This window comes from Pseudochaenichthys georgianus, chromosome 14, assembly GCF_902827115.2.
Source record: "Pseudochaenichthys georgianus chromosome 14, fPseGeo1.2, whole genome shotgun sequence".
Taxonomy (NCBI): domain Eukaryota; kingdom Metazoa; phylum Chordata; class Actinopteri; order Perciformes; family Channichthyidae; genus Pseudochaenichthys; species Pseudochaenichthys georgianus.
Genome location: NC_047516.1, coordinates 1983390 through 1995421, shown reverse-complemented (window position 1 = coordinate 1995421; position 12032 = coordinate 1983390). Strand labels below are relative to the sequence as shown.

At 40.0% G+C, this 12032-nt stretch overlaps 1 protein-coding gene across 2 annotated transcripts in view; it reads left to right on the top strand.

Annotated features, from left to right (window-relative positions):
- The window catches only part of LOC117459055 (neural cell adhesion molecule 1-like), a 310157-nt gene that overhangs the window by 215108 nt on the left and 83017 nt on the right, over positions 1–12032 (top strand). For both annotated transcript variants that reach the window (XM_071205485.1, XM_071205484.1), the window contains 4 exons: positions 3484–3621; positions 4027–4144; positions 8594–8754; positions 10399–10541. In XM_071205485.1, coding sequence (XP_071061586.1) covers positions 3484–3621; positions 4027–4144; positions 8594–8754; positions 10399–10541 — 560 coding nt within the window. The remainder of the gene's footprint in view (positions 1–3483; positions 3622–4026; positions 4145–8593; positions 8755–10398; positions 10542–12032) is intronic.

The following is a 12032-nucleotide window of genomic DNA, read 5'->3' as shown; positions in this document are numbered from 1 at the left end:
CTTTATAGCCCAACATTAGCCACCTTTAGCTTAGCGGTGGTGACGTGAAGTCATGTGAACGTGCTAGTTCCTTGTTAGCCCAACATTAGCCACCTTTAGCTTAGCGGTGGTGACGTGAAGTCATGTGACCGTAATGTAGTTCCTTTTATAAGCTGTAAGCATCATAAAAGTTCGTTTGAAACAGAGCTTAATTTGAGCAATAAATCAAAATCCACTGAAAACATCCCTATGGTCTCTTGTGGAGGGAACCAGGGAGCTACAAAACAACATCATCCCTGCAGCTTTATATTGACGACAGAGCAGCTCAACTTCAGTCTGCCGCCTCCGCACTGAGGTGGAAATAAGGTAGTTTGACTCTTGGTCCGGGCCTGTTTTCACCCCACAGTGACCCCCCCTCAGTGCCCCCCCCCCCCTCAGTGACCACTGCAGTCACCACAGCGTTGCACTCGAACCGCCTCTCTTCTTGGACTCGGGTCAAGGAATGTGTTTTTCTCTGGAAAAACCACTAATTGTGACCGACAGTGAAAAGCTGAAGCCTGCTGGTGTCGTTTTCTTCTCAGCACTTGACCTTAACTCACGCTGCAGGTTTAACTGTTAAAGCATCCCAACTTAGTCATTTAAAATGTAACACAAAGTAGACATTGATCAAATGTAAAGCTCTCAACACCAAGTCATCGAAAAGGCTTTACTTAAAATATTTTGACAATTTTTTCACTTGCTTTATTTCAATTTTTTTCATAAATTCTTTTTTCTACTTTTTTTTAGATTAATATTATCATTTAATTATTATTTGTTTATCGAGCAGGCACACTGCACATTCATGAATATTGCTATAAATACGCCAGAGTTAACCAAGAGCCTTTTTTTCATCTGTACCTGCAACAGATCTTTTAAGGTCACCCTAAAATCAAATTAAATATAAAAGTCAATACAATTATTAAAAACATGGAGGTTCACTACACTGTTATTCTTACGTGTATGCAGACAGTAAAACAGTTCTAGGAAATAATAAATGTTAAATATGAATGTAATAACCTCAACATGTTTAATTCCTACAAGATAATATCCTGCATTTTAACATTTTACTCAAGCAGCTAAATGCAATCAGGAAGAAGTACTCCTCGTGCATAAAGTGCCCTTATTAGTGCTAATTCAAATTGAAACAGAATTGTAATGTTGTTGCTGGTGAAGGCTAATTTTATCTAATTAAATATAGCTGTATTTGCCTTGGAAATGTACCTGAGTAGAAGGCAGAAAATGAACTTCTACAAAATATATGTATTTAGTTAAAGTAAATATACAAAACATACTTTAAATACTGTAGCATTAGTTAGTGATGAAAACCAGAGCCCAGTCTGCTCTGATTGGTTAGCTGGCCGGCTCTGTAGTGATTGGTCAACCACTTGGTGATGTCCCGCCCCTTAGCCTATCACGTGCAATGTGTTGGAGCGCTAGTCAATAGGAGCGTGAGTGTTACATAATGATGTCACCATGTTCTGGATGATCATTTAAACAGAATGTAAATGTGTTGCTAATACAGGTGGAGCTATGTTTTGTGAATTACATATACCTGTCAGATAAAGGACCGTCTGAGCCTCTGAAGAAAGAGTCAAATAGACGGAATCAGTGAGAGAACATTGTATATAAGTTCAGTAAATGTACTGTATAATACTGCAGTATAGTCCTAATAGCTGAGCTGGAGTTATTTGTGTAATAAAAATCTCAAAGGTCCAGGAAGAGAATGTTCCCTTTGCCTCGCTAATATCCTTTCTAGCACCCGGCACGTAATTATCTGCATCGAGTGATTTTATAGCACACAGGCTCGGTGGGCTTCTCCGTTAAATAGCAGGAGAAAATGAAAAAGTATAACCTCTCAGCAGGCAAATGAAAGTGTAGAGGCTAAACAAGTGCCCCCTAAACACCTCCCATTTTAAATCCAATGAGTACACACCGGCTAGACGTGTGGAAGAGGTGCTTCAGCTTTCTAAACTGGGACGTAGAAAGAACACACATCAGAAAATGGCTCTTAAATCTGTGTGTGTGTGTGCGTGTGTGTGTGTGCGTGCGTGCGTGTGTGTGTGTGTGTGTGTGTGTGTGTGTGTGTGTGTGTGTGTGTGTGTGTGTGTGTGTGTGTGTGTGTGTGTGTGTTTATGTGTGGATGTGTGTGTGTGTGTGTGTGTGGATGTGTGTGTGTGTGTGTGTGTGTGTGTGTGTGTGTGTCAGAGGTTTAACAATGTGCTGGATGAAACACCAGCCTCCGGTTTATACAGCTCGCTGTGTGTGTGTGTGTGTGTGTGTGTGTGTGTGCGCGTGTGTGTGTGTGTGTGTGTGTGTGTGCGCGCGCGTGTGTGTGTGTGTGTGTCAGAGTTTTAACAATGTGCTGGATTAAACACCAGGTTCCGGTTTAAATAGCTGTGTGTGTGTGTGTGTGTGTGTGTGTGTGTGTGTGTGTGTGTGTGTGTGTGTGTGTGTGTGTGTGTGTGTGTGTGTGTGTGTGTGTGTGTGTGTGTGTGTGTGTGTGTGTGTGTGTGTGTGTGTGTGTGTGTGTGTGCGTGTGCGTGTGTGGCGGCTTTAATCCGGGGAGCAACAGCGAGTCAGACTGCGGCGTGGATCATGCGGGGCTCCTCGTCTAATTACCGGGGATAATTATGGCGTTTTAATCTGCCTCCAACTTCCTGTCTGAGCCTCTAAAAGAAGGACTTCACTCATAAAAGGCTCCTCTTGAGCTTGAGTTGTTTGCCCACAGTGAGATCCAAGTAAAGCAAGAGTTAATTGAGCATGATGGGTGGATTCAAAACATATATGTGTACTTCTTCTCTAGCGTGGGTTGGATGCAGATGCTCTCCATGTTCACTGTGTGGGACAATTGAAGAGGATTTCTTAACACCTCCATTTCCATTTTCCATTTCAACACAAATCAATAAATACTGTTGAACAAACAACTGTACATAAAAGTATTCTCACATGTCAGATGTCTCCACTGCACACACACCTGGCCCATGTGGTCTTTAACTGGCTTTAAACTGGGAACATACAGTACATTAAGCATTAAACACAACATTTGAAATGAAGAAACGATGCAAGAAAAAGAAAAGGTATGCTGTGTTTGATTATTATTATCTTTAATACAAGAGGCATGAAGAGATTCTTACATAAATACACTTATTTTAACTTCATTTATCCAAGTTTCTGGACATTATTTAAAAATATTGTAATATTATCGTATTACAATAACATTAGCGGCAAATACTACACCATCAATCATCAATCAAAAAGTAATACATGCACTATCTTATCGTCTGATCAAACAATAACAATACAATTAGATAAATCCAATTAATAAGAGAAATGAAACATTATAATTGTGTGTGTGTGTGTGTGTGTGTGTGTGTGTGTGTGTGTGTGTGTGTGTGTGTGTGTGTGTGTGTGTTTAATCTGAATAATCTCGATGAACGACGGTCCCGTTTGCCTCTCCTGTTGCAGTGAGATTTAAGATCCTGGAGAACGGCCACCTGAAGATCCGCGGCATCAAGAAGATCGATGAGGGCATGTACAACTGCGAGGCGAGAGTCATGGCCCGCGGAGAGATCGACTTCAAGATGATCAAGGTCGTCGTTAATGGTGAGAATTGGTCTGTTTCACCTCGTGTTTAACATAGTGCAGAATACAGGAAGGACGACCACCTCTTTTTAATAAACCTTAAACCAGCTGATGATAAGGTACATCAATTCATCTGTCTGCAACTCTTCGCTCAAGAGCAACATATCAAATACAGAAGGTTTCTATTCATGTTTATTTCTTTTTTATATATTTATTTTCAAAATTCAAAAAATAATAATAATTTGTATATTTTTTTTTTTACTTTTTAACATCATCATATTTTGTATTTTATTTGTATTTCATTATTTACTACATTGTATTTCCTCCCATCAAAATGCTCTTTTTAAATTCTTAAACCAGAAAATGATAATGTTTGTATGTCCTCCCGTGTATCAACCACTGACACATGTGGATCCTCTCCCTCAGTGCTCCCCACCATCAGGGCGAGGGTCTCCGATGTGAACGCCACCGCAGACAACTCTGCCAACGCCCTGCTGGCCTGCGACGCCGACGGCTTCCCCGAACCCACCGTCACCTGGGCACAGTACGACACACACACACACACACACACACACACACACACACACACACACATACCATGTATACAGTACTTCAGGGGACATTACATTGACTTGCATGCATTTCCTGGAGACTTATCCTAACCTTAACCAAGTATTCACCCTAAAATTAATGATTCCCCTCATGGGACCTCCAATGTGTCCCCATAAGGGAGGTGAGTCCCCACACGTGACAGTGTAAACACATGTATGTCCCCACAAGGATAGTAATAACAGGACACGCACACACACACACACACACCTGAGCTGCACACACTAATATACTGTATCTCTGAGCTGTTGTTGTGCTAACCTCTTTCTCCTGTCCTCAAGTGGAAACATAAAGTAAACACGTGAAGAAGAAGAAATAATACATAACATCAGACAAACATAAAACTGAATAATACCACGGTATACATTTTTAAAATGATCCTCATCTCATATAAAAAGACTTGATCGCGGGGCAGTTTCTTTAACAATGTATTCAATCAATGCATATCTTCTATTTTTTAATGAGGAATGCTCGGTGTATCTCATCTTAATCTAAATGAATAACAACGGAAATAAATAAATTTAGTTTAGTAGTTTTTAATATTGAAAATGTAAATACAATCCTATTGGTTATAATATTAAAGATCACTACACTACAGTTAGAAAGAGCCAAATTAAACATTGTAATGAAGTGTTGTGAGCGCTCTGTCTCCGGCTGCTGGACACGATGACAACGTGCAGAAACACAGACGATAAGACATGTAGAGAAGGTATCTTAAAAGTCAGGAGTCTCAACACACACACATAAAAATAAGATCCTCTGAAGACCAGCTGTGACATCGAAAAGTGTCTAATGTGTTAAAACAAAGAGTTATTTAAAAATACAGTTTAAAGATGAAAGCATTTTTTAACATACAAATACGTTAACGCTACGAGGCAGCTATTTGGTTCAAACACATCAGAACTCCTGCAGGGACGAAACACTGGGGAACAACGTTTGAATTGTTGTTGTTGTTTAAATGTGAATACTTTAAATCAGGGGTGTCAAACTCAAGGCCCGGGGGCCAAATCCGGCCCGCGACTTCATTTCATGTGGCCCCGCAAGAGCTTGCAAAGAATATAATATGTTTATTATACGGTTAGATGCCGCTTTACGGAAGCAGGTTGCCCATAAACTACATGTCCCACAATGCATTTCGTTTTGTGACATGCGCACTGAAGAGACTTGCAATTATTTGCACTGGACTTCTGCTTTCAGTCGTAGTTGGAAGTTAATTACCCTATCCAATAATAATCCAATTCAGAGGCAATAGTGTAATATAATACATTATTATATATATATATATATTACACTATTTTACTTTGTTCTTTAAGCCAAGGACACACAGTATTATGTATCATACGTATTCAAATACATGTACACACAGCTGTGCTCCGAAAACTGAAAACTATCACTTCCTCTTTTCTTTATAAATTCAACCTTCGGATTATGACTGATACAAAACATGTACACTTGAGTCTTTCCAGCGTTACATTCTGCCCACATCCTGTTTGAGGACAAACGCAACGTAACCACTTCCTGGAGATGTTGTTGTTGTGATGTGTTTGTAAATATCCATTAATATGAATGAGGACGGCCTTGCCTGCAGAGACGCGCTCACTTCCACACAGAAACAAGAGCGCCTCTCACACACTACTTAGCATGCATTGATCTGAGTGGACACACACACACACACACACACACACACACACACACACACACACACACACACACACACACACACACACACACACATACACACACACACACACACACACACACACACACACACACACATACACAGACACACACATACACATGCACACACACACATACACACACACACACACACACACACACACACACGTACACACACATACACACACAGACACACGCACACACACACACGCACACACACGCACATGCACATGCACAGACCTAAAGTGCACTGAGCAAATATGAGATTAAACTGCTATACGGCGGAGTAGAACAACAACTAGAATACAGATTGGCTCTCTGCATTAAAATGAAATGAATACAAATATATACTTTAAGCTCAGACCTTTGGATGTATTAACTTATGTTGGGGATAATGTATATATATATTATATATATATATATATATATTATATATATATATATTATATATATATATTTGATAATTAAGACTCTGTAATGAGCTTGTGTTGGCAATGAAGGCAAGAACTATAGTAATTGTTCAGCACCTGTAAATAAAGTAAAGTAAAATGTCTTTTGAAAGCTAAAATATAACTAAATTAAAAATATGTATATAAACATACAAAGTTAAAGTAAAATGTGCAATAAAGATAAAATAAATATATGTATTTAAACGTAGGAAGTCAAAGTAAAATGTGTAATGAAATATGTAATGCCTCGCCTTGTGATGGATTTGCCGTACGCTGGTATTAAGTATGCATTGTTGAAGCCTCAACATTAATGTCTCGTCATGCAGCTGTTTGCTTTAAGTACTTTCACATTCAAACAGCTGCCCCCCCGCTATGCAGAGCGATCTGTGAAGGAAACTCAGCAGATATAAGAGTGAGGAAGCCTTTGGATGCTGAAGGCAGGAGTGAGATGTGTGTTGGGGACAGAAGAAAAACAGAGGGCTGAATCTCCATTTGTTATTTGCCATTCACTGTCTGTCTGCAGACGCCTCGGGAAGCCTTCCCCTTCTGCAGGGACACAAACCGGAGTGTAACCTCTGCGAAGGCTTCTGCCTCTCAGGAGTGAAAGAAAACAGGAAACAACAAGCATCATGATCACAGAGAGGCGCGGGGATGATGTATTGTTGGAGTACGACCCTGAAGTTAGCATCCCCCTCGTTCACTCCACAAAAAGACAATAGGATGTTTCTATTGGATTAACGCAGAAAATAAGCTTTGCTGCAAAACGTTTTTTATTCAAGCCTGTTTTGTTCAGCAGGATAATATTCAGATATTACCACTTTATGATTGTTTAAGTGAAAAGTTAACGTTAGGCTATAAAGGAACTACAGCACGGTCACTTGACTTCACATCACCACCACTAAGCTAAAGGAGGCTAATGTTGGGCTATAAAGGAACTACAGCACGGTCACATGACTTCACATCACCACCGCTAAGCTAAAGGTGGCTAATGTTGGGCTATAAAGGAACTACAGCACGGTCACATGACTTCACGTCACCACCGCTAAGCTAAAGGCGGCTAATGTTGGCCTATAAAGGAACTACAGCACGGTCACATGACTTCACGTCACCACCGCTAAGCTAAAGGAGGCTAATGTTGGGCTATAAAGGAACTACAGCACGGTCACATGACTTCACGTGACCACCGCTACGCTAAAGGAGGCTAATGTTGGGCTATAAAGGAACTACAGCACGGTCACATGACTTCACGTCACCACCGCTAAGCTAAAGGTGGCTAATGTTGGGCTATAAAGGAACTACAGCACGGTCACATGACTTCACGCAACACAGTCTCACGGCATTTCGTGTTATAGTCACAAAATTAATCTATTGATTCGTGTTCACCAACACGATTTCCCCATTGTTTTCGTGTCACACAGAACGATTTTAAAAGCCATGTAAATCATAACAAATTAAAAGAAAAAAAAGATTGAAAAAATACAGATGTCAGTATTCTGAGGCTCTGAGCCATTTATTTTCCTCGCGGACGGCAAAAAAAGTCAGACATTATACAATTTAAAATTAAAACAATAATCGTGTCTTGATATTGAGTAAGAACATGTTTTTATGAACCCCATAGCTTCCGGTCTTCCGGACAAAAATACGTGGTGCAAAATCGTGTTGGTGAACACGAATCAATAGATTACATTTATTTCGTGACTATAACACGAAATGCCGTGAGACTGGGTTGCTTCACGTCACCACCGCTAAGCTAAAGGCAGCTAATGTTGGTTGTGATGGCGTCTCATTTAGACACTTGTTTGCCACCGCATTTTTGTATTCACCAGTGGGGCATTTACTACGTATTTTAAGTCGTGGAACAACGTTTCTTCAGTTTTGGTTTAATTACAGACCTTATTTAAAGCTAACAACCAAACACACATTCAAAAACGTCCAGATGATGGAACAGGAAGCGCTAAAATGCTAACTCCTCCCTGGGTTTAGGACTCATTCCTTATTGGTCCATGGCCTTATAAAAACACAGTTGAGGACTAAAAGAGAGCTGAGGCAAGCTCAAGCTTTTATCAGAAGCATTCTGCAGAGGACAGGACTTGTTTTAGTTTGCTCTCCTCGCCTTTGTTGTATAGCAGATAAAACCCCCCAACAGATCCTTGTCAGCGAGTAAAGAAAGTTATTTGAACGTCCTTTCAAGTTGTGCGAGCCAACCCTCGTGATGTGAACCTCAACATGTCTTCTTCCTCTGTTTCCCTCCGCTACAGTAACAACATCGTCCTTGAAACCGGCGATAAGTACAGCCTGAACGAGGATGGTTCTGAATTGGTAATAAAAGATGTCAAGAAAGTGGATGAAGGAGATTACACTTGCATCGCCAAGAACAAGGCGGGAGAGAAATCCGAGGAAGTGAGCCTGAACGTGTTCGGTAAGAGAATAACTCAGCTGACGCCAGCAGAAAGCCGCTCTCGTTCTGGCCTTTTCTTTTGGCATTTGTTGTACAGCTTTCTCCTGACTCTGAGAGCAGAGCTACACGGCGTGAAGCATACAGTTTAAAGACACGCCACCCCTATTGGAAAGTAATTACGCCAGTCCTTATGACATTGAGAGATATCTCAGAACTCTCTCTCCTCCAGGAACTCTGCGCCGTATGTAATCAGACGCTCGCAGCTCTATTAAAGGTCAATGGTGTATGAAAACACAACTCTTATTAAGCCTGTATGTTTTACACGTGGCTGTTAATACCGGGCATTTAAAGCCACATTAATGCATATTTGCAACTGATCAATTGAGTCAATTGTGTACAGGACGCCACCCATGAGAAACATCAGATGATCAGCCTTTCAGCGTTTTACCCTCTTTTAGCTGGTTGTTTTGTTTTAACACAAACTCCTCTACCATCGACTACTTTATACGCTGCTTTAATAACAAAATACAATATGTAGCAGCTATTTAAAGCAACATAAATAACTGTTTTCTGACTGTGTGGAATGTCACCAATGATGACAGAAACGTCAGCTAATGTTCAGTCTTTCAGCGTTTCAGCTTCTTGAGCTGTTTTGTTTTTTATTTAACACAAACTGCACTATTATCAACCATCCTTCAAACTAAATATAATAATAAAACAATTCTTGTTCATCTTTGAAGCACTTAAATGGTTTGGCCTAGTTGAAGCTTCGCCGTTTTCTTACCCAGTTTGTTTCTTAATGTTTGATTCGAGTCTTTGTAAGTTGCTTAAGATAAAACTCCTCAGCCAAATGTAATGTCATTTCTGTAACTAACTGAAAACTAGCCGTTACGGTAAGCTGAAGATGAGTTTAGGAGCTATCTGTGTGTCCTCCGGGGTGGAACCAAAAGTATATCAGGTTCTTTTTTTAATCAAATATAATAATAAAACAAGTCTCATTCCTTTTTGAAGCACTTGAGTGGTTTGGCTAATTTGAGTTTGTCTCCTCATGGTTGATTCCCATTATTGTAAGTTGCTTTAGATCAGTGCTTCTCAAAGTGCGGTCCGCGGACCACTGGTGGTCCGTGAGTGCCCCCCTAGTGGTCCGTGAGTATATTAGTAACATTTCACATTTTAAATAAATACATTTAAGTTTTCCGCACTCTCGCGGGAATATCTCCGCAATAGAGCGAGCTTAAGTTTCATTTTTGATTGCATGATATAGCCCAGCGCAACACCTTCGTCACACATGTTGCCACCAGTTTGTACCATGTTCAGGCGATTTGTAATCTGTTCTAGAAAAACCATGTGTTTTTTTATATTTGTGGAGTTAGGTGTTCCGCGAGTGTTTTTTTATTGGTCCTTGGTATGAACAACGTTTGAGAAACAACGGCTTTAGATCAAAACCCCTCAGCCAAATGTAATGTAATGTTGCAACAGACATTTTTGTTTGAAAACTAGCTGTTAAAGTAAGTTGAATATGAGTTTAGGAGCTAGCTGTGCTTCCTCCAGGGTTGGTATGGAGACCAAACGAGAGCTTTAAAAGAGAAATAAATGAAATATTCCCCATGTTGTCAGATTAGCATTTGTTTGCAAACACGTCCATCCTTCTCATCTTGTTTCTAGTGCAACCCAAGATCACGTACCTGAGCAACCAGACGGCCTCAGAGTTCGATGAGCTGGTGACGCTGACCTGCGAGGCCTCAGGAGACCCCACCCCCTCCATCGCCTGGAGCTTCGAGAGCCGCGTGTTCACCGAAGGAGAGCAGGTACTACTTCTTTACATGTTAAGCAACGTTTTTCAGGGAAATCTTTTTGTAAATTTTTTTTTTTATTATTTATTCTACTATTTCAACAATTAGACAGTTTATACATCCGAAAAACAAACAAAATGTGTGGAAGCACATAGAAACACAAAGAACTATATTGCAATATCAGCACACAAAGTCGTATATAATTCACTTTATTTCATATTTTTAAAACAAAGTCGGAATTTAAAGATTCAATTATTTAAAAAAAACAGATCTCAAAATCATTTTCACACGTGGCCCTAACCTCAACTTTTTCAATACTGCTGGACTTAAATAATGTTGTATACAAAACATAATACACATTACTTTATTTCCTATTCCGACTATAATGTTAAGATAATAGTCAGAATTTCGACTTTCTTTAGGCAAGGCAAGTTTATTTCTATAGCACCTTTCAACACAAGGCAATTCAAGGTGCTTTACAAAAATGAAAGACATTCAGACAAAGGCATTTAAAAACAGTAAAAGATAATAAAAGAAACATTAAAAGAAAAAGTACATGAATACAAAGTGACAGTGCAGTTTAAGATATGAACAGTTCGCACGGAAGTTCCACTTTACTGAAAACAAAACATTTTGGTTTGTTCTCAAAATCCTTCAGAACTTGTTCAATACTGCTGATCTTTTATAATAATGTTGTAAATTAAATGAAAGCAATTCCATGGTTTGATGTTCCCAAGGGTAGCTAACAGTGCTTCCTATTAATAATTAGCATGCGACGGCTGTATTTTTGTACCATTACCATGAAAGTGCTAATTGAAAATTCACCGAAAATGAAGTGTGAGTGATTTCGAGAAAGAGAACAAATTATTTCAGTGAAACGACTGTAATTATTGCCGTTTGAAGCCAGAACCCCTAAACGTCCCTCCGTCTGAACATCTGATTGTTTTCAGCTGTGAAAATCCACTCTGCACCAAACATGAGCAGGCACTTTTTCTCAGGATGATTTGAGAAGTGTTCAACCAATTAGGGTTGTGCATGTTTGTCCTGCTTTGACGTGGATCCTCGTTGCTTCGTCATGGCCTTCAGCAGCTGTGCGCAGATAACGCTGGATTAAGCTCTGGCTATACAACACGGTTAAAAGAGCTATGAATACCGTCCTCCATGGCTGCTGGTCACAGCTGCTGGAACACTCTCGTTGTCCTGCTCTTATCAGCTCATTAAAATGTATAATATTTCTTGAGGAAAATCCATCTTAACGGTCCTTTTTTCCTGGGATCCACGCATCATGAGAGCGGTGGACGGATTAGTCCCTTCAGACGGGTGCTTTCCAGCTGAGGATGCAGCAAACAGTATTAAGATGATTACCCGCTCTGGCAGCAGGACGGAGGTTCAGGAGCAACAGCTCATATGAGAGGCTTTATCTAGCTTTAGACACTGCCATAAATATAAGATATCTTAATATTATGAAGAAATAGGAAGTTTGCAGGACAAATATATGCTACAGAG